Below are 23,381 nucleotides of genomic sequence, written 5' to 3'. Positions count from 1 at the left end.
CCACTCTTCCAGCCTGTCCAGGTCTTCCTGCAGGGTGAGTCTTACCTCCCAGTGCCTGTTTCCCCATTTGGCAAACCTCCCCAGGCTGCACTTGGTCCAATCACACTGATCACTGGTGAGGATATTAAACAGTTTGGACCCCTCTTGTGACAGGTCACCAGCCTGAAGAGGAGCTGTTTACTGGCACCTCCTGGATGATTCCTGCCAGCCAGTTCCCCACCACTGCAAGCACCACTTGTCTAGCTCATAATGGGTCTGTTTGTCCAGGAGGAGGCTGTGGGAAACCATATGGAAATCCCTGCAGAAATTCAGGTAAACAATGTCCACCTCCTGCCCCACTTGGACTTCTTTGCCATAGAAGGTGATCAGCTCTGTCAAGCACAATTTGCCTTTGGTGAATCCATCCTGGCTTTTCCCAATCCCCTGCTTAATTTTTCTTGTGGTAGCCTCAGGAGGATATCTCAGTAACTCTCGCAGGAACTGAAACAAAACTTGGTGGCAAAAGCATTTGTAACTTGGGGAAATAAGTCAGATTAGTAATGCCCACACAACCACAAATCTGTGGGGCATCATTGTGGTTGAAAACCTGACTCTGTCAAAAGCATTTGCCAAACTTGTAGATTGTTTAGTGAAATCTAGACTTCACTGCTGGCTGCTCACATGCTTCCTAGCTGTGTTAAGATGAGTTGGCAGCAGAGCAGGCTTTCCCCACGCCCTGTTCAGTCATGTGTGCCTGCATTTCCATCTGCCCATGTTGTGACAATGTGAGGTCTGTGCTTCAGCTGAGGAAACCCCTCCTTCTGTGGCTTGCAGAATGATTGTCTGATGGTCCCTCACCTGGTGTTAAAGCCATGACCTAGAGCTCAGCTGCTTCATCTAATCATCAAAGCACCTGTGCTCCTGTTTCACATCAGTTGCTCTAAGTGGGTTGGTTCATGAGGCTTCACATAAAGCTCCTGTAGCCTGGACCCCTTCCAGAAATAGTTTTACTCAGTCAGGAGTGTGGCATGTTGCAAATGAATGTCTCGAAATGTAAACACTTTCTGTCCTATTTCTTCTTGTTTGAGACTTTCCTTTTGCTGAGGTGATCTTGAACTTAATCAAGGCTTCTTTAACATGTTTCCAGACAGGATTCCCTTCTTCCAAGGTCTTTGTTGAACATGGCACACCCATGGGCCAGGCCAGACCTCATGACAATGATGTTAATGCCATCAGTTCTGTTCTTCTGTGAACCAAAGACAAGTTTGGGGCAGACAAGATGGTGAGAAATAGGTGGTGGGCATTGTGAATGAGCAGCATTGTAGGAGTGAGTTCACTCTCTTTGCATGGACCAAAGCAAGGGGATTTTTTTTTTTTTTTTTTTTAATTTAGTGTGATGAGCCAAAAGGGTGCCAACTGTGTAGTGACTGAAACTTAGTGTCTGAGGACCCAATAAGGTGGATCTACCCCTACAGTGACATGAGGAGCTTAATTGCTACAAGATCCTTTCCCTTCTCTTTCCTCCTTGCTTCCTGAACTTTGCTTCGGATTTTTATCCAGTGCTGCTTTTTAATCGATAGCTTGTTTTTTCTCTTCTCCCCTTGTCATGAATGTTGACATTCATTGGAGGCCTCTTTGGTTGTCCAAAGGGAGGGCCCTAACAGCACATTCATTCTTAAAGTTGAGCAAAACATCCTGGAGCCGGTTGCAGTAGTCTCGTTTGTCATGCTGTTGGCCAAGCCTGAAATTCTCTTTAGGAGCTGACCTGAAATGCAGCATCACTGCTGGGAGAAGGGAAAAATGGATCTCTTGGTTCTCCCTTTCTTAGCTACATATGACGCACATGTTTGGCTTGTATGTTTAGAAGCACTGTTGGTGACTGCCAGTTGGACATTCCAGGCTCTCTGTGTAGCATGTCCCTGAAGATCTCGAGCCAGTGTCCCTCATCCAGTTGCAGTTGGGTTCCCTGTGAGGAATTCTGAAGAGCTCAGCAGAGATGCTGGCTTTGGCAGCTGCTGGTCCTTTGAAAAACCTGCCATGAGAGCCAACATCACATGGCAGCTTCCACTGCCTTGCAGTTCTAGAGAGGCAATTACTAAATTTGTTTTGTTGGTTCTTGACAGTTAAGGCAAAACTCTGCAAACATTCATTATGATCTACTGATGAGTGTGTGTGGCTCTAAGAGGTCTCTCTGAAACCAAAAGGAGTGTTTACAGGAGAATTCCCAGCATTCACAAGCTTTTCCTGAACTCAGCTTCTTGAGCTGTGTGTTTGATGCAAAGATTGTGCTTCATCCTATCAGTATTGGGAATTGTGTGTGGAAAAAGCTGTCAGCCTAGTACACATCAAAAATTCAAATGATTTGCTGCCTCAGGTAAGCAGTCTGTTCTTTAGGTGCCATCTAACTTTCCTGTTGAGCAGTATTTCACTGAACATAATCATAACTGAATGATGATTTAGAATGCTAGGGAGAATCTAGGGATTCACACAACTCTGAAAATCTCTATGGGAGTGTTGGGGCGAATATTCTGTGTTTTAATTTTGCAGTACAAAATTGTTTCGGAAAGTTAATCTAAAATGGAAATTTCTGGTGTAACAGACTCAAACCTAAATGCAGAGTGTGCACAACAGGCACACATTGAGGGAGGAAATAAATGTTTGGATACCATTTTTTGTTTGCTGTTGCAATTACTGGAATGACTTGCTGCTTTGAAAACTGAAGATTTTTCATGTTTGCTTGCTTAACTTTCCCTTTTTCCCACTGTTGACTCCAAGAAAGCATTTTGCATTGACCTTTTTAACTGTTAAAGCAAAGCTTGGGTGGCATCTATTGTGTACAATGCTGCTCTTTTGTAAAAGAGACGTTGAATATCTGCTTTTTCTCTTCTGGAGAAGCTGACCCAAATTGAGCCTTCATAATGGAATTTACAGACAAGCAGAACAGTGGCAATAACTAGGAATTAATTTGTTGAAATCTTGGCTTCCCAGGTGCTGTGACAAATGTTGAGATTGTTTAAACAAAATAATCTCCCCCTCAATGCAAGAAGCATAACCACTGAGTGGAAAGAGGTTTAAACCTAACATGCTGTCCTTTACCAAACAATTGATGCCTTTTGTAACTTGAATCTGTGGGGAAATTATCAGTGCTGGACACTGGGTCTCAGTGGGACCCTCATGCAGATGTAATGCTTCGGGTACAGTGCTAGCAGGAACAATTCTTTGGAAGTTTGGACAATGAGGGTTTTACACACATATAACTTGCAAAATTTATTCTTCTGTCCCTGCCCAACCCTCCCAAGGATCGTTTTTATGCAGTTTCCTTTTGTTTCTCATTTAGATCTTAACTGCCAGTGTGATTTAGATCTTAGCTGCCAGTGTGCTCTCCACTTATACCACCTGCTATCACTCTCCAAAGTACATCTAACTTCTTTTTTTTTTTTTTTGCAATACATCTGCAAGGAATGAGCCTTAACTTGTGAAAGTTCATGGGTGTTATGGAACATTTTAAGGCATTCTGAGTGATAAGTGAATAATGCCAAGTAAGATGATGGAAATTGTTCCTGTTGGCTGCCAAAAGCTAGTAGGGCGTAGCCTCTAGTACAGTCTGGTGCCTGCAAGAAGGTGGTTTCTTTTTAAAATCTGTTTTCTTCAATTTAAATATTGAAAGATGAAGGCTTGTTTTCCTCACTTCTCAGAAGAGTTTGATTCCGAACATCTGTAGAGCAATTACTTGCATAACAGACTGTACCCAAGTTAGTCTTCTTTCTTAAAGTCAACATATCCTTTTGGTTGTATTCTTCCCTACCCCTTTTTTCAGTGTTGTGCTCAGCTGTTTCTTTCCTTTGCCCTGCAGCTCCTCTAACCTCATGGCAGCTACACCGTGTGGGCAAGACCCAGTGAAATGCAAGTGCTTTCCAGGATTTGCCCAGCGAGGATGTGCTCCTGGCAGTCAGCTTTGGTTCTGGAAAGGGCTAAGGTTAAGGAGGTGCAATAAAACAAGTCTAGAGGGAAGTGCTTTGCTGAGTCAGGGTTAACAGAGAGTTTTGCTGCCTCAGCCTTCTTCAGACTCATCATTTCTCACAGCTTCATTTACCTTGTTGAACTGGTTTTTGTGTGTGCTTGCCTGGATGGGTTTCTGAGTTTTTCCCACTTTCCAACTCGACTTTGGAGGCAGGAGTTTGAGGATGAGATCAACAAACTCCTCCAAATATGTGGAACTCCTGAAACCCTGTGCATTATGGTTGTAGCCCTTGCTTTACAGCACCAACACACACATCTGTAGTGTGGCTGGCTCCTTGCCTACCAGTGGGGAAAGACACGAAAGAATCAAGTCCTTGGCAGGTTTGTGTAGGATTTGGGATTGCCAGAACACGAGCAACTCTACAGGTGTGCAGCCTCTGGCTCTCTGCAGAGGCAGCAGGGGGATGCAAGGCAGAAGGGCTCTGACAGCCAGAGGGGCTCAGGGGTCAGGGATTGTTCTACCGGGCTGGGGCAGCAGAGCCTTTGTGGAGCACAGTCCCTGCCTCCTGACCCGGTGCAGAAGTGCCCTTTGCAAATGAAAGGCCACCCACGGCTCCCTCAGGCTGGGAAACACAATATCCACTGGACCCTTTTCACCTCCAAATGTGAGGGACTCATCAGTGGCAATAAACGGCAGCGGTAAGATGGATTTCTTGTCAACAGAGCTGGGGGAACACATGGTAATTAAAGGACAGCAGGGACTCCTGAAGAGTGAAGGTAAAGGGGTGTGTCTGTTTAAAAACCTGGTGCAGCGCAGTGCAATGAGGTGTTTTGAAAAGTGTGGTAAGGGCATGGATTTGACCTATTTCTGTGTATAAACAAATAATGTTTTACTCTACAGCAAATGTATTTCAGGAAAGCTTACTGACCATGTCTTTATTCTAATGATTTTACTATTGCTTGGTATGCGTTCCTTCTTCATTGGTACTCCATGCTTGATTAATTGTTTCACAATGCCACAAGCTTCTGGCATTTGTCCCACAAACTTAATGAATTATCATACCTTTATTAGGATAATGTCATGTTCTATTTTTTCTGGAGTTAAGGGATGCTGCATTCCCCTTCCTGAACCAACACCTGGGTATGGCCAGCACTGTTAGTGGTGAACAGAGAGATCCCATCTTCCTTCTACAGGCCCTGCTGTGGATGCTGTGGATAATTTTTGTGGCAATGTATCAGTATCTGCCCCTTATCTGGAAATAACGTTGCTTCATGCTTGAAACTTCTCAGTCTTTTTCTGTTGAAATATCCTTCTGGTCAACATGTCCAGATACAGATAGGGCTCTAGGCAGGTGAGAGGGGACTTAAAAGAAACATAATGTACCCACAGCCTGTGCTTTACCACAGATGCCTGAGGTTGGCAGTCTGGCCTTTTCAGGAGTTCAGAATTAAGTAACAATAGCATCCTGCACACCTTTGTTTGTTTTTTGGTGGATTTGCATTTCTGTGAAGTATTTAAATCACAAACTGCATCTCTGGAGAACTCCATTCTCATCCAATGCAGAGGTAGATATGAATGGGTCCTCAAATATTATATACAGCTTAAATACCATTTGGAATGATGATTACCTGTAGGAAGCCTTTCCTGATAGGTTTTTAAGACAGAGAGCTCAGTGTTGCATTTCTGAGCTTATGATGAGCTGAAGAGTACAAAGAGCTTATTTTATCGATTTGTTTTGTTTGCATTTTACTTAAGGGAGACATTTTCCTTCATTTGCAATACATCTTACAAAGACAATGTAAAAAAAAGGACACTTGCACCCCTGATCAGTGAATAGAACCAGGTGAGAAAAGCTGATTTTGGAAACAAACATGAGGGAGGAGCCAACAGGTGACAGGACATATTCTGACATAAAGCTTTCTTTGGAGAAACGCTGATTTGTCAGATGTACAAGTGCTTTTGAAGGGGGGCAGGTAGAAAACTGCTAGAAACTTTGGGTGAAAGCAAACAATTTTTTTTTCTGGAGAAAGCTCAGCTGCAGTGGAAAATCTAGAGAATATTTTTTTTTTCTGTTATATTTTGTTCTGCCTGAAAGAGCTGATATGAATTTTATTTAATCTCCGAGGAGATAGCTCAGACTCGAGATTCCCATAAAGGTTATCTGGAGTAGGAAAACAATCAAGTACAAACCCTCCTCCTGGTATCTGCCAACTACTTTGCCGCAAGCTGTGCTTTAAACCAGAAAAGCAGGAGGAATATAATGTTGCAGTGTCGGTAGAAACCTTCGACATACACAGTCGTGGAGAAAAGTTGAGAGGATCTTGGATGAATGTTTTTTGCCTGCTGAGCGCTTGGTTAATTCCTAGCTAAGAGCAGTTGCAGGAGTAGTTTGTTTCTATAATTGTGCCAAGAAACACCCAGAGCAAAGGACAGGTATTGCTGCTTTCCGAGCGCGTCTGCAAACCGCGGCCAGGACCGGAGCCCAGCAGAAGTTGCATAACCAGCTTCATCTGCGCTCAACAAACCTTTCCCCAGAGGTTCCTCAGCCTGCAATTCCAGCTCTGGCTCCAGCAGCGCGCTCAGGGCTTCCTGTGCCGCATCTGCGCGGACACCTGGGATGCGGGTCTGCACCTGGGCTCTGCCTTCGTTTCGAAGATTTACAAACTCCCGGATTTTTGAAAAATTCGTGCTGTTCTGTTCTGTCTTTCTAAAACCACCGCCCCCCCCCCAAATACAAACAATGATAATAATAATAATAAAATAAAATAAAATAAATAATAAACCCCAGATAAAACAGCAGATAACTGAAGCAGACCCCGCCGGAGCACCCGCGGGGCCGTGGCGGAGGGCAGGGGCCGGCTGCCGGAGCAGCCCCGGCCCGTCCAGCTCGGCCCATGCCCTTTCGGCCCGCTCGCCTCAGGAGGGGTCCGGGCCGGGCCCGTCCCTCCCGCCGTCCGCCCGGGCCAGGCCGGGCCGTACCACGAGCGCTCGGCCGGGCAGGGGGAGGCGGGCGCGGAGCGGGCGCGGGGCCCGCTCTGCCGCAGGTCCCGCCGCCCCAGGCACCGCGGCGACACCGAGCGGGGCCGCGGCCCGGGCGGACGGCGGCACCCCGTCCCGCCGGCTGCGGGCCAGAGCGGGGCCGTCCCTCGGGGCCGGGCGGGCCCCCCTCCCTGCCGGCGGCCGGGGGAGGGCCGGGCGCCCGGATGTCGATCAAAATGAGCGAGCCCCAGCCCTGCGCCGGCCGCCCGGGCGGGGGGAGCCGCGGCGCGGCGGCACCGGGCACCGGCGGGGAGGCGGCCGGCGCATGGGACGGCGGGCTTCGGCAGCGGGGTAGAGCCTGGACAGCTGCGGACGGAGCTCATGGATAGAGGGCGTTCGGCAGGATAACCCCGCGATGGCTGCCCAGTCGAGGTACGGCACTAAATAACTTTGGTCGCGCCCGGTGCATCTCGCTCGGAGCTGGGTTTGTGATGCCCTGGCTCTTGCTCAGGCTCAGCTGGCTGTGGGGCTTTACCCCGAGCCCCGGGTGGGCTTTGTCCTTGCGTTTTGTTCAGCGCCGTGCCCGCTCCCTCTTCCCAGCGTAAACTTTCTTCCAGCAGGAAAAACAAAGTCTTAATTGTTCCCCGTCAAATCTCTCCCAGTCCAACAAGTTTAAAGCTCCTAGAAACCGATTTCCTTCTCCCCCGTGGACTTGCCTGTTTCAAAGCTCTTTGAAATTGATTCTCTTCTCCCCTCCAGACTTGTCTCGCGTGTATTTGTTTCTGTTCGCCCGTAGCCAGCCCGGCGTGAGCGGGTCTCTCTCATTGCCTGCAGCCCTGGCTCGGAAGGTGGGCAGTGGTTCTGCTCGGCCGGGTCGCAGAGCTGGCTGCGCAGCTGCGAGCCTAGAAAATGTTAGGTTACGTTTTCTAGGTATGGTTACAACAGAGAAGAGTACGGGAATGAGTTACTTAGTTGCTGTCAGTGAGCAAGATTCAAGCGAAAACACCGATCTTAGGTAAATGCTTTTCAGCTGTGGTTTTAAAGAAGCAGCATTTTGCCTGCTCTCGGGGGTGGGGGGGTTGGGGAGCGTCCTGCCTAAAGTAAATTTCACAGCATGGGGGAGGCAGCTTTTCTTAAGCAGTAGTACTTGATGGAGCAGTGCTATTTAAGGTACCTATTAAATGCCTTTTAGCGTTTACGATGCTTTAATTGGCATTTCAGAAATGCCGAAGAAATAAATTCCTTTTTGCTCTTTAGTCCCACACCAGCCACCCTGCTCCCCTTTCTTGCAGGCAGGAAAAAAAATTTTAAAATGGTGGTGTATCCTACACATAAGTTTGGCACTCACGGTGCGTTTTCACAGTGGGGCCTTTCTGCAGGTTTGAAGCCAAGAGCTGGCTTTAAATTACAAACTGGAGAAGGACAGAGCCCTGCAGTTTGGGGAAGAAGCAGGGGAAGATTGATTGCTTGCTTAACAGCTGAGCTCTTCTCCAGCTTCCACCCTCCCAATACTGGGAGTATTTTGCATAAAGAGTACTTAACGAAAAGGTAACGATTGAGTTTCTAGCACCTTTTTCTTTCCTTTGTATAATCCCTTTGCATGATTTACTGGCCTGCATTATCAGCGTTGCTGTAATAGGACCGCATGCTGGATGCAGCATAAATCCTAGGGATGCTAGCTGGCCCTGGAGCTTGGCTTGGCTCCAAGGCCAGGGACGTGCCTGATGTCTCAGAGGTCGCACAGCCATTCTGCTGGGTGGCAGGAGGCCACGTGGGCACAGTAGTCCCAGCAGTAGCCCTAGCTTCAGCCAGCTGGCCAAGAAAGGGCAGAGTGGTGCTGGGGCCAGTGAGCCACATCCCTGACCCGTAAGGTGAACGGCACAGAGAATCAAGTGTTGCTGGCTGAGTGGCTCAGACTGAAGGGAGGAAAATGATCCAAGGGCTGGGACTGTGGGGCTGAATTCTGCAGGGCAGATGGAAGGGCTATGCCCCACACCTCCCATTTGAGACAGACATGGGGACAAGACATGTTCCTGCCATTCTGTACCCTCCTTCCTTCTCCATCCGGTGTGTTGGCTTTTGCTTTTGTCAGGATGCTGTGAGGTGCTCGAGTTGTAAAATTCTGCCAGAGCATTTCAGCACAGTGAGTGTAGAGGTTACTCTGTATGCCTGAAGATCAGTGTTAAGATCTCTGATTATTGCTCGTTTTAAGACGTTTAAAGAGAGTAGGAGTGCATATGAGCAGCAGAAATGAGTCTGTAGGAGAGAGGTTGCATTTCCCAGATGGCCTGTGATGTTTCTGTTTCAGTGGCATAAATCTGCAGGGGTATCCATCCCATTTAAAAAAAAAATGTGCTTTGTGGGTGTGTAGAAGTTTTTATTCAATAGTAAAGGATGAGTTAATATTCACAATAAATAATTAGAACTCTGCTGCATGGGACTGAGAAGCCACATGTCTCCAGAATTCATTTTGCCAAAACATGTCAGAGGGTTTGCTCTGCAAGGCAGCTGACAAAAGAAATGGGTGAGCTTTCTGTGTTTATTTGTGCTTTGCAAAAAATACAGGCAATTTTTGCAAGGTAGTTTACTGATGAGATGGTGTGATCTGAGCTCAGTAGTGGTTTGTGTATCACTCTGTACAAGGCCTTCAGGCTCTTCTCCATCTGCTCACGTTTTCTGTTTCTCACATGCTGTTTGCTTTAGCTAGTGAAAGTGATGTGACACAGGGGAGGATGCTTGTTTGGAAACAAGAAAATCCAGCATCCTTTCCTCAGCTTCAGTGCTGTGATCCTCAGCAGCTCACCTGGCATTTGGGCTTCACAGTTTTGAAGGGTGGAAGGGTAGAGAAAATAAGGTGATGAAACCTACCTGTTGCTGCTCCTTAGCATTTTATAAACTGTAGTGGTGATAACTGAGGAACTGATGTGCTAATGGACACCACAGCATTCTTTAAAATCATGATCTTAAGAAATGCTTGCAGGGTGAGTAGGGCATGGTTTGGTTTCAGCTGTTTGAGAATGATCAGCTTCTCCCATTAGCTACTGCAAATAGCTTACATCTGGAACTATTAGGTGGAAAAACTATCCTCCAGTTAACTTTATTTTTTGTGTATAATGTGGGGTTGTGGGGGTTTTTAAGTTTCTCTCTGAGCTGTAGGTTTGCAGCTGTAGCTTTCTATGTGCTCACTTCTGGAGTGCACAGATGATCTGATGCCTGTGGTGTCCCCAGGTAACAGGGCTTGTGTCAGGTTTTTATGGTATATTCAGCAACTTGTGAGCAGAAGCAGAGCTGATAGAAATAAGGACAAATTTAGTTTCTTGTTGATCGTGGTGTGATGTTCATCGTGTGGCTGTTGGAATATGGCAGGACCTTTGGGAAGAGTGTGGGACAGACTGACAGCCCATCTCATTTCTACTTCTTTATCCATTAAAATACCTGCTTTGCTGAAGCAAGCTGAGCATCTTTAGATGAATATCTGCCTTTTTTTTTTTAAGATGCAGGCTGCTTTTCTCAGGCTGCTTGAGGTCATTTTAAATTGTCTGTAGATGCTGTCAGTTACACTTATTTACGGCAGGAGGATAAACAAAATACTTTGTTGTTTTGGAAGCTAATAATTTTGGATTTTCTTGTATATAGCTTTCTTTTCAGTGTGGTCATGGTTAGCATAATTTCACCAGTGTGGTCTGGTTAGCATAATTTTAGCAGAACCAATGCAATTTCCAAATCTTTGTACATAGGTGAGTACAGTACACAGTCAGAGCAACGTGAAACCTGAGTATTGTGCTGTCACCCCTGCTGGGCTCATACTGCTCTTTCTCCTGAGCCAGACCTGCAGGGAAGGGTAATGATGGACAGCAGCCTGGAAAACCCTCTGTTTCCACCCCCTAAAGCCAAGTTGTACCAGCTAAACCCAGAAGAGTCTTGAGAGGAGACTGTACTGCCCGTTCTGGTAGAAAAAAGGTGATGCTTTGCAGAAATAAAATGTGGCTTTATCTATATTTGAAAGACAGTAAATTCTGAAGGGAGTAAATCTGAGGCTTTTCCCTGAGGAGAAGCTATGTTGAATAATGCAGCATTAATTCATTCCGTGTCATTTCACGGCTTTTCAGGCCAGATGTAAAGACACTTTTCATAACTTGTTTGTTTCATGGGTCCTGTTGATACAGGCAAATGCCAGTATTGGTGATGCTGAATTCCAGTCAGCTGTGGAGGTCAAGAAGGGCTGAAACAATATCTTGTTGGAGTTTACTTGTCTATTGAAAGCTAAAACATCCCATGAAACCCTGTTGGTTTTGCTTTCTACTAGTCCTGCCTAGAAATACAGACCTGTTTTCTCTAGAACCAGATGTCTGGATGATCTATGGCATGTTTTGTGGACTGCTGGGGATTTTCAGTTTGCAGTTCCTTATTGCCTGGACTTTCTGAGCATGGAGTTGCTCTGAGGCAGACCTGCAGCTGAAACTCTCCCACACTGAAGACCAAGATGCTCACAGGAAAGTGGATTTTTCAGGTTGGTTTGCTTTTTTTAGCAGTGGGTATTCCAATTTGCAATAGGCCATTGAAAATTTTGAAGTACGTTTGTCATGGCATACTTGAGCTGGTATACAAGGGAATGTTTCCTTAGGTCATGTAATTTTCCTGTGTCTGAATCTGTGTTACAAAGAGAGGCCTCTTCTCACAGCTTTTTACGAGAAAATCATTTGCTAGTACAACTGCAAGATGCAGCATGAAGAGCAGGAAACAAGCTTTTAATGAGGTGCATAAATTCTCCTCAGCACTTTTCTTCTGAGAGGAGTCATAGTGAATGATACATGAAGCTTTTAAATACCTTTAAAATATAACAGAAAAGATGTCTTCTTAGAGTTACGTGGGAATGCTACAGTGACATTATTTTCCTTGAGGTGGAGGGCAGTGAAGTGAGGAAGGGTTCTCCACAGAGTGCAGGGTGTCATCCTAGGGCCTGGTTTTGGTGCTGGGTGGTTGGCGGTGCAGAATTTGCTTACCTGGCATGACAAAAGAGTTACTGTAGAGATACCTCAGAAAAATAGAGAAAGTTCTTTTTCTGTTCAGTCTTGAACGCAGCCTGGAGCTTTTTCCCCCCCTGTAGTATGTTATAGTGGAAAATGTACTGGCTATTTTATGTTGTACAGTTTTGGCTGCTGCAGTTCATCTGTGTCCGTGATAAAAAAGGGAAGAGTGTGGGACTGGCTGGGGCAATTATCACTCCCAAATGAGGTGTTATCACAGTAGATTAAGATAGAGCTGCCTCTCCAGCAGAATGCTTTTGTGGGGAGCAGACAAGAGCTGCTGCCTGTGCTAGGAGGAGATTTTCCACAGTTGCCTATTCATAGACAATTCAGGGAAGTGAAGTTGAATTCTCTATCAGTACAGAATCAAGCAGCTGTGGAAAGTGGTGAGAGGCAGAATTCTTGTAGTCCATCTTTCCTCTCAGCTGTGGTGGCTGTTGTGTGCAGAGCCAGCCCCCAGCTCAGCTCTTTTGCTGCTGAGGTGCAGAAGTTGTTGATCACCTTGTTGAACTGCATGGCTTTTTTAAAAGTGCCTTTCTTTTGCTGCCTTATTCTTGTATAGGAAGGGGGAGGTGGCAAACCGGGAGAAAGAGCAGGTGTGTGGGCACAAAACTGCATTTGAGAAGTTGCTCTGTTCCCGTTAATGCTTCAGAATTGTCAAGCTGAGGTATCTAGGTACACTTGATTAGGCAACCTTCGTCACAAATGCTTCAGGAAGATGTTTGTCTTCTGGATTAGTTTAGGCTTAGATACTGTTAGTAGAATTGTCATTTTCAGTTGTTCTGAGTGTTTGTTGTACTACTAGAAACCTAAAGTTTTCCTTTACTGTTGTTTTTGCAATATTACCATCAGGTTAAGAGAAAATAATGTCCCTGCTGTAATTTTTAGAGAAAGTTCAACAAACAAATTGTTAATGGTTAACCTCAGAGACAACAGCAAAACTCATTTTCAGAACTGCAAGAACTGTGAGTTTCATTTTTGTACTTGCAAATAAAAAAAAAGGCAACAAAAACCAACCCCAAAAACTCAAAGAAAAACAAACAACAAAAACACCTCTATCACCAGTTCAACCAAAACCTGAGTAAGAATTATTCTAAAAAGAAACAAAAGAGGAAACACTTGAGCATATGGTAGTATTTTTATTCTGCATATCTTTGCTTCTCAGAATAGTGTATAAGCTGTAAGCAGCAAGTGATGTATTCAGCAGTGTATGATCAGCTCTTTCATGCATGGTGTTTAGCAGGTGTTGTGTGCATGTGAGGTGTGTGAGAAGCTCCAGTGCTTGTGCCTCCTCCCTGAGCTGAGCTGTGGGCACTGCATTTTGAAATACAGCTGTCTGCTTGCATCTGAAATGGAAAGGAATTATTAAAATGTGGAGCAGTAAAGGGATATTTACGTCTCTGGAGAATTGGAGACGTGATAAGAAATTGCTTTTGGGTTTTTTGTTCTTCTGCAGTTTGTAAGGTTTTGCTTAAAAAGATATTACTGGCATAATTAATCTCTTCAAGCAGAGCTCAGAAACTCTCCCTCATAACTGGTATGCAGCTATTTCTCAATACTCTTCTCCCCCCGTAGGCTATTTTGGAAAAATCATCCTAATCTGAAGGCAGGGAATATTCTGGCAGTTTAGAAGTGCTTTGGTGACATGCTTCTCTTTTCCCTGTCCCCAAAGCCCTCGGCAGAACAAGCTGTTCTAGGAAAAGTTGTTTTCCTGATGTCAGTAAACCTGTGGCTCTGCTAAGAACAGGCTGTCAGTCTAGAGACCTATTTCTTCTTAGCTTTACTGAAATAACCCATACTAATAGAAAGAGAGCTTGGTCTGTCCCTCTGTGCTGCAGAGGAGGGAGCTTTGCTTGGATTTTTAGAAGACTCCCTTAGAATTGCCACTACCTGGAAGCTGCCCTGTGTGTCTGTCACTGCAGGCCTTCTTTGCTGTGAAAAATGCTGGCACAGCTGAAAGGCAGCAAATGCACTGCAGAGGTGAGATAACTGTGTTAGCCCAAGTGTGAGCTCCGTGATACTGGTGAAGAAGGCTGCTTTTCCTGGCATATGGCTTCTGGGAGGATGGCAATGGGATGGTGGGTGCTAGCTGTGTTGGCCGAAGAGCTTTTTTGGACCACTGTGTCTCCCTTCTTTGCTGAGACCCTGCAGCTCCCTTGCAGCAGAGTGCTCAGCTTTATCCAGCAGTTAACTTCTAATTGGTCATTGGTTTGATTTTTGGGTTTCTGATTTAATGCATGACATTCTGTAACTTTCATTCTGGAAGCAAGATGAACAAGTGCCTTAATATTTAAAGGGAATGTGATCACTTTGCCGAGGTTTTGGAGCACTGTAGGTGATCTTTATCTGTTTGCAAACCCTTATCCATTTTACATGGACTGGCTTCAGCAAACTGATAATAGGCTCTCTTTTCTTAGCTGGGTTTGTGGTCCTCTGCAGAGGGAATGCCTGGTTCTGTGTAATGCTCTACAGGGGTAAAAGACTACTAGTCCTATAGCACAAGAAGATTCTCTGTAACCACCCATATTGAGGAGAGAGAAAAATAGGTGAAATCATGTGCTGTTCTTTGAGAAGGTCTAATCTGCTTTTAGAAACACCGTAATAGTGAGATCTATTATTCAGAGACCTGGGGTACTTCTGCCATTGCAGAAGTTGACTTGTACAATGAGGAATTGAGAACAATAGACCTAAATAACTTCCTAAATTGGCTGGAAAAATTCAGTAACTCAGTGTTTTACATATGAAAAAAGGCTTGGCCATTTAGTGAATTAAGTGGCACAAAGCTTTCCCTTGCAGCTCTCTATTTATTTGTAATAAAAATTAAGAGTTTAGCCAAGGATGGGAGAAGAAAAACCTTAGCAGCTTCAGTCTAAAATTTCCCTCTGAAGATGCCTTTAACTATTTGCTGTTGTTCCCTCCTCCTTCCAAACCAATTCCAAACTCTTAATAGACAGGTGGGATGACTTCAGCCTTGGTTTTGGTTCCAAGTGAGCCAGTCCCCAAGTGGGGTTTCTGTACCTACCTGAGCATGAGGTCACTGATGAGTATTGCTGTTGTTTGGTGCCATGGTGCACTGACATGCAGCTCTGCAGGAGTAGGACCACAGTGGAGCAAAACAGATGGATGAAATTGCCAGTCTGCAGAAATTGATAACATTAAAACTTGGCTCCCAAGCTGGTTCTTCCATTACTTAAACATGTGAATTGGTCTGGTTCTTAATGATTTGGAAAGGTTGTTTTCTTTCCAAGTCAGTTAAGTAAACTGGATGAACTGACCGACAGCAAAAAGGTTTCTTTCATTACACATCCCTTTTTGCTACATGTTTGGAGGGACAGACAGAATTTATGTGCAGGGAACCTATTGCTGTTTCTTCCTCTTGCAATATAGACAGCTGATGTAGTGTTTCACAGCCAGAACCTCCTTTCTGTAATTCTTGAATAAATGAAAGCAGTTTGTAATTATTGCACAATCTGGTAATTGCAACCAAAACCTTCTTGGGATCTGGTTTGGCAACTGTATTAGTGTGTGTTGATGTTGTTTTGCTGTTTGATCAACTTGTGAGAGAATTTATTGAAAACTGAGGAGCTGTGCATATTAAACAAACCCTACCAAAACACCCCAAATCACAGAAGGCGATAACCATACACACACACAACCCCCCATCCTGTAATGCTTATAAAGCCAGATGCAGCCTGAGTTAATTTTTAAATCTAATGAACATTTAGTTGACGTTCAGTCCTTTAGGCTGAACATTGGCCAAATACAGTGGTTTCAGTTCTTAGCTAGAACTGACTTTGGTATCTGTGCTGTACTTAGTTATAAAGAGACACCTATGGAGCTCAAGGTGTCTCAGCCAAGGGTCCTGTGTTCAGTACTGTTTCCACTCAGCTCCCTTAACAGTGCTTATTCCTGTAACTTTCTGATTTGGCTGTCATTTGTGCCAGTCAAAACAGTAGAAATAGGAGAAAAGGTCCTATTTTCAACTATAGCAGGAGAAAACATCTAAATTCTGTTTGAAAATATCCCCCCTGTCCCCATGAAAAAATCTGATAGAAATGCCATCTAAAAGAAGGTACTGTGAAGAATGTTCTCTTCTGTGTCCCAACCCCATCTTCTGGGCTATTTCTTCTTCACTTCCCTGTTCCTTTGTTCATCGATTAAATATCAAGTTAATGGTTTCCTTTTGTAAAAATTGCTTCCTTGAAAATGGGCCATCTCCTCCCTCACAGCCTAATGATGGAAAAGTACAGATGATATTGATATAAGCTGTGTTTACTTTAATGTAACAGCTTGAAAGGCTGTTTGTGTACAGTAATCTGCCAAGTGAATAATGGCTTGGTTTTACTTGTTCAATATTTCTTTCTTTCCCCTGGAGAGGGGGAGGTCTGAACAACCAGTAGCAGTTGCTGAGGTTAATAAGATGCATTTAAAAGGTCTTTAATTAAGCCATGCAGTTTTCTTAAAAGGCCCTTGAACTATTCTTTCACCCCTTCCTCTTCTGTTTCACGTGGGTGAGTGCAAATAAGATGGGAGTGCAAGGGAGGTGCAGGCGCTGACTAGATAAAGATCTAGGATCCTGCTTACACTCAGCAGAGTCTCAATGGAAAGTAGGAAACCAGAGGAGGATTGAAATGGTTTGTGTGAGTTCAGCTGGCCAAGGGTGTGCTGAAAGCTCAGGCAGTGGTGAGAATTGATGTGCCAGGGCTCAGCAGGGTGAACACACAAGGTGTTGTTACAGCTGCTGCTCCAAATTTTATTGGTTCCTCTGGGTTTTTCTATGCTGTCCTTATTTGGGGCCAAATTGTAGCCTTCAGCTTGTACACTGGATTCCAGCTGATCTACCCCTTCCATATCTTTTGAGAGACTTAAACTGTGTATCATAAGGCAATGTTGTACTTTAGTGAAAAGAGGAATTTATGCTAGTATCTAATTTTCTAGTTTCCTTTGGATTTTAAGTTTTCAAGTCCACTTCAAAAGGGTGTTCCTGGTAAAGAGCTCTGCTTGAGCTTATGCTCAAAAAGAATTCTTGACCTGGAGCTTTTACACAGAGAATAGGTTTTGCATGTGTATAAGCAAGTGCTCAAAATGGATTCCTGATTCACAGCTTGAAACTGAGGAGTGACAGAAAAAGAGATGTAGAAAAGGGAGGGGTATTAACCTTACAATTTCCTGTGTTCTTTCTCTGTTGTATGCATTACTACAAGCTCCACATTTCTAAGCAGGGCTGTTAAGTGAAAAAAATGGGGAGTTAAGGCACAATTTGCTAGTTGGGAAGGATTCTAAGAGCTGTTCTGAGGATTAATGGAAGTTTCAAGAAGAATAGAAAAATGCGTAAATAGTGAGACTCTTTCCTTACTCCCTTTTTTCAAGTGGCTTCCAGAAGTACTTACAGCAGGTTTTGTTTTGCAGAATTTTACTCTTTTTTCAGCCCGTGTTTAGTCACTGTGGTAACCAAGAAATTGGGCAAGATGGAAAAATTACTGAATGTGTTAAAAAGTGTGTGTGGAGAATGTTATCCTGTGGTTCCAAATTATTGTGATCAACTTGCATTTTTCTTGAAAATACCTAGCTTTCTACAGATGGCTTGACTGGATGTTACCTGGGTTATGTGAGGTGTCAGCTGCTGTTGGAGGTGTTACTCATTCTGTTTGTGGATGTTTCATTAATGAATTTCGGGGCCAGCGAGAGAGTACAGAGAGATGAAGCAATCCTGAGTCAGTGCATCCCTGTGATGATGCAGGAAGCTGCCTGCTTGGACACAGGTTGTTCAAGGGGCTTTGTGTGCTTGGCTCTGAGTGTAGCTCTGGGCAGACAGGGGGTGAGGAAAAGTCCAGCAGCCTGCATGTAAGAATGTAAAACCTTCTCCTGGAGCTTGGTGCAGTGGTTCCTGTAGGGCATCTACTCTGTCGCTTGGTGAGCAGAGCACAGACCTGCTCATCCTGAGGGCAGGGAGTGACTGCTGTCAGAAACATTCATGGGAGGGCAGAGATGAGGAACCCCTCAGTGCTGATTCATTCTACTTCCAAGTTGCCACCTTGGTGTTGAAGACAGGAGCTCATTGGCTGTGCCATGAAAATAGTGGTAAGGGCAGAGGCTTGGAAGGGCGTTATCAGAAGGTGGAAGTGCCCTGAGTCACCAGTGAGTGGGCAGAATGCTGGATGTGCCTGGTGAAACTCCGCGTGTATTTCTGAGGCACTTTGGTGGGATTTTCCAGCCTTGGTCACAAGCTTGGTGTGAAATCACCACAGTCATTGCCTGGGCAGATGTGACTTTCTTTGACTGTCAGGTTTTGCTCCTTGAAGAGGTGATCAGTTTTTATGGAAGTAGAACTTCCTTGGAAGTTTTGCTCTGCTCTTAGAGGTACAAGAAATGATGCTGTGTTTACAGAGGAATGCACCCACTCACAGGTGCCTGGTCAGGGACTCTTCCCCAGTTCCACCCACTCTCTTGGCAGCAGTCACTGCCCATCCTGTCCCTGGTTTTCGGATCCTGCCTAAGAGGAGGGTCTCTGGACCCATGAGCACCTCCTGCCCATCCTGGGCTCTGCCTGACAGGTATCAGCTCATGAGGCTCCTGCTGTTGCATGAAGTTGTTTGCTCAATTGTTTAACAAAGTGCTTTTAATGGAAACATAAAACCGGATAGAAATACAAAGCCTAATGGAATAATCTCTTAATTGCAGTGCTGTAAATGACTATTCAGCACATGATTACTGTACTTCCAGGGGGAACAGTGAGGAGGAAAGAATATTGAATGAAAGACACTAAACACTTCAGCTGCTAAGAATGATGATTTATTGCCAATCTGAGCATCGGGCTAAGCAGGGCATATAAACTGACAATAGTAAGTGCTTTTGGAGGTAGAAATTGCCTCATTCAGGGTATTCACTGTGTGCAACATGTAAATTCTACCAGGATAAAAACACAAAGAGTGATTAATAGTGGCGAGAAACTCATGCATGCAGTGTCCTTAGGCAACCCAGAAAAAGTATTAATCAGCACATTGCCCAATTATTGGCAGATAACTCCTGGCATGTAGTAGTTTACTACTTCAGCTAGAAAATACATTGTCCCTCTGCCTCCCTGTAAAAATCAGGGGGTTGATGTGTTATGTGGTTCACAACAAATACCTCATGTTTTTAGGCAGCCAAGGAGATGTGCTCAGAGGCACATTGACATTATCACGTCAATGATAATGCCTTTCGAGATACATTAGTTCTTAGAGAAACTCTGTCCATCCTTCAGATATCTCACCTAGGTTAAGCAGCAGCAGGTGAAACAACTATTAGCTGGGTATTGAGCTGGCTGTTGATGTGGTGTACAGCTGTGTGCTTTCCAGAATAGGTTAGCAGGGAACACGTTCTCCAGGAGCACTCAGGTGCTGCTCAGGGAGGCGAGGTAATTGCTTTGGAATTGGCCTTGCTGGCTCCCAGCAGCACTCCCCTTTCCTGAGATGTAGCTCCTTGTACATGTAGTTCCTGGATTGCTGGTGCTGCCTTAGGCAAGGATGCCTGACTTCACCTGCCTGCAGAAGCCCCTGCGCTGCTCAAGCCTTTCTTGGCAGGTCTGGGACGTGCCCGGTGCCTGCTGGGCTCTGCCAGGCTCACACAGATGCAGTCCCAGCACCAGGCTTGCAGCAGGCAGCTCAGAGATTTCCAGTGTTTGCAGTGGTCTCGGCAGTGCCAAAGCCGTGCTGCTGTCCCGTGGGAACGGGAGCTGGCTGTTGATTTGGTGTGAGCCAGAGGGTGCCGTTCCCACTGCCTGCATGCAAGTGTGGCTAATGGTGGTGGTGCTGAGCACTTTCTGGTTTCACAGTCTGCTTCCTGAACCAAGGAAAAATAGGTGCTTTTTAAACAGAAGTGCAGATGATGTGGTGAAAAAGTGGCTCGTGTTTGTTTTGGTTTGGGTTTTTTATTGTTGTTGTTTTGGTTTGGTTTTTTGGTTTTGAATTGGAAAAACAGAAATATGTTGAATAATTGTGTACAGAATTGAACTGGCAAAGTATTTGTATCCAGTTTATTATTATTCCTTAAAGGAATAGCTTTTTGTAGTTGCTAAAAGTAACAGCTTATGTAAACATTCTAAAAAAGCAGGAAAAAGGAAAGATAAGATAGTTCAGAGTGTGTTTTGGAGGGGTATATGCTTTGCAGTGTACATTAGGCATGCATCAGTACCTGCCTAATGCACCCTGTCATGGATTATTGCTCTTGCTTAGATTGAACACTTGCCAAGTTCTTTCAGAATGACAATGAGCTGCTTTGTTCAGGCTGATGATTCGATTGCAGTTTGAAACTCCAGCACAGAGAGGTAGTCAGCTACAGAGCATGTGCACCTCTTAATAAAATGGAAAACCAGATAGAAACCATAGGAAAGTTAGCAGGCCCTTCTGTGTATAGATGAAAAAAATTAGAAAAGGCTCCTGGAATAATTAGAATCTGGCAGAGAATGCAGGAAAGGTTTTTAAATAGGCTTTTCAGCATATAAACAGATCTTTTCAACAAACATTGCTAATCTCGTTATGCTTCCACGTAGTCCTTGCTATGCAGATAAGACTTGTCCAACCTGTTACTTGGTACATGCTGTTATGTAAGTGAAAAACTCAAAAGGACAGGAGACCTTTCTTTCATGCATGATGTGTTTGCTGCCAATTCCTATGAAAGTATGAAAGAATTCATCTCTTTGATATTTTTTAACTTTTCTTAATCTCAATTTAGTTACAGTACTATCCTGTTCTTAGCATGTTAGATTTGATTTACTCAGTTGTTTGGGAAGGATTTACAGTAAGAATGTTTCACAAGAAATGTTATGGAGTTGCTCTTGTGTTTAATAGGCTGCAGGGAATTAAAGATTCAGGAGGCAGAGTTGCACATATCCATATTTCTGAGACAGTTTCAAAAGCTCATATTTGCAGGTTTTGCTTTTGATATGCCTCACAACAAATTAAACCACTGATAGCATTTGATGTGGAGTTAATTCTTTGAACAGCTTCAGGTTTGCAGTCGGGAAAGGAGCAAGTTCTCAGGCTGGTGTTACGTTTTACACTGGGCTGAGCTTTGAGCTGCATTGAGATGTCAGCTCCAGGAGCCTGTGTTGGCCCTCAGCTGGGATGGTCACAGAGGGAAGAAAGGAGGACCCTTTGGACTGTGCAGGAAATCTGAGGTGAAAGGCTCTTGGGCTCTGCAGAGGTCTCACTGCCAGCCCTTTCAAGCTGTCTGACAGAATTTACAACAAGCTGGATGAAGTCAGCTCTTTAAGAAACAGGGGTTTGGGGATGGCTGAAGGGAACCAAGCTTAGTTGAGCTGTGTGTCAAGCAAGAATGTGGCAACACGTGTAGGCTGTGGCACCTGTGGACCACATGGCAGAGTGACTGATGGAATAGGAGCTGCTTGTCAGAGCATGGACAAGGTCAGCTGATAGCGGGCTCCTGGGGAAAACCCAGTGATATATTCACTTGGCCAGATGTGCAGGGATGGTATCTGTGTGAGAAGTTTTGTGTGAGAAGGGATTTAAAATGCACGCCCATGAAACAGCTGCTCACTAAACATTTCGGGTTTTCTTCTATGAACTCTGTATCTTGTTAAAATTCTTTTTTCTGCTGGGGTGGAGAAGAGCAACGTTGGGGGTTTTTTAGTGGCATTTAGGAAATTCTATAAAATCAATGAACAAAAGGCATGTTCACTTGAATAATTTTAATGTAGTCCTAAAATAGAGATTTTACTGCATTTGACTTTCTGCACATGCCGTAAGCATTTCAGTATCCTCTCAAAGAACTAAGGTAGCAAAATAGATTTTAAGACTTGAATCTTTGATTTAACTTGAAAAATTATTTGACATAGAAAATTAAACATTAGTTTTCTGAAATTTAACAGCTGATATCATCTGGATTGTTATTTTTCTTTTTTTTACATTGCTGTAAGTTGCTTTTTATCTTAAGACCTTTTAGCTGAAAGTTCTTTCAAAGCTCTATAATTGTTATGAGGATGTGGAGAAACTGGGTTGGAGGGGACCATTGGGCTTTGCTTGACTGAGTACTTCTGTGCTACATGAGGAATAAAATACTTGAATATTGGGTGGGAAGAAACAGTAGGTCTAAGCAAGCATAGCTTAATTTCCTATAACCACTAAGATGGAAATGTGTGTGAATTAAAATGTTGCAGTTGTGTGAAAAAATAAATTAAAATAGGTCTGGGAAATAAATATGAAACGTAAAAATGCTTGTTCTTGATCCCTTAAGTATTTGGTTCCTTTTCAGATAATACTAGTTTGCAACAGCTTTTTTACCTAATCTCTCATGGTTTGCCAGTAAAGAACATTGTTTTAGAGCATACTTTAAAGAAATAGAAACCTGATTTCATTTTTACATTCTGCTTTTTGTGCATTACTACTGCAAACACACAGTTCTCTTGTTGCTTTTAAATCTATTGATTTTATTGAACAACAAGAACAGCATGAAAGGTATTTCAAGGCAAAAGCAAAATAACAGGTAGGATAAGTTTTATGTAAAGTAGAATAGGTTGTACCCTATGCATTTTCCCAGGCAAGCCTGCAACAGTTCATGCCAGGTGCTGGATTTCTGCCATTGGGATGAGGAATTCAGAGGCAGATGGGTACAGTGGGAGATTTCATGCACCACTTCACTGAAGAAAGCCTTCAGACTGCTTGGGCAGCAGCTGATAACCACTTCTGACTATTCAAGTGTGCCTTGTCAGCGTTAGAGACACTGATATTTTGCTAGTGGTGGGTGATTTAATAAAATATCACCATCCTGCCTCTGTTTCCACTGGGGAACACCTTCTCCCTGTGCTGGGCAGTTGTGCACACATGTACATGCTCTAAAAGGATTGCTGCTCATCATGTGGTGGTTACCCTGCTCCTGTGCTCATGCAGCTGATTTAAAGAGTACTGCCAGAAAGATTTGGCTTAGAGATAACAGCTGAAGCTGGGCACTGAAGTGCAGAGTGCTGGAGGATCTGGCCAGGCTTAACAAAACTTGAGATTTGGCACTCTTCCACCGATTTTACTTCAGTCACATAATTTTCCTGAGCTGGGGTTTGTAAGACAATGAGTTAAATTTGTTTACATGTCTCAGGCTGACTTAAACAATCAGGAGAAATGCATGATGTTTTTTATTGTAAGTGACATGTAGATAATCAAGAGGAAGAAGCACTGTGGGAGGGAGTACTGCTTCAGGGCAGTCCATTCCCAAGTAGTGAGAGGTGTTCCAGGTGTTGTTAATCCTGGTGGAGAGCAGATTGTGTCAAACTGAGTCTCTAATGGGTGTACTCACCTCAATTTTTCTTGCTGCCTGCCTACTACCTGAACACTAACAATCCAAATTGCCACCGTGCTGCTCTGACATGGCCACGTGTGAGTTCAAGTCTACATGCTCAGTTCACGGCAGTTGCAAAGTGCTTTACCTCCGTTTTCATTAAGGGA

The 23,381-nt window shown here is 44.3% G+C and overlaps 1 protein-coding gene across 3 annotated transcripts in view; it reads left to right on the top strand.

The window, feature by feature from the left end:
* The first annotated feature begins 6,996 nt into the window (after positions 1-6,996).
* Positions 6,997-23,381, top strand: part of LOC103826067 (ALF transcription elongation factor 1) — a 67,426-nt gene continuing 51,041 nt past the window's right edge. The window contains exon 1 of one of the 3 annotated variants that reach the window (XM_050973572.1): positions 6,997-7,351. In XM_050973572.1, the coding sequence (XP_050829529.1) occupies positions 7,335-7,351 (17 nt within the window). In that variant the 5' untranslated portion in view covers positions 6,997-7,334. The remainder of the gene's footprint in view (positions 7,352-23,381) is intronic. The other 2 variants (XM_030238781.2, XM_009101341.4) reach the window with 2 other exon arrangements.

The sequence above is a fragment of the Serinus canaria genome, chromosome 4, assembly GCF_022539315.1.
Source record: "Serinus canaria isolate serCan28SL12 chromosome 4, serCan2020, whole genome shotgun sequence".
Taxonomy (NCBI): domain Eukaryota; kingdom Metazoa; phylum Chordata; class Aves; order Passeriformes; family Fringillidae; genus Serinus; species Serinus canaria.
The sequence above is the reverse complement of the archived record's forward strand: the minus strand, read 5'-3'. Positions and strand labels throughout refer to the sequence as shown.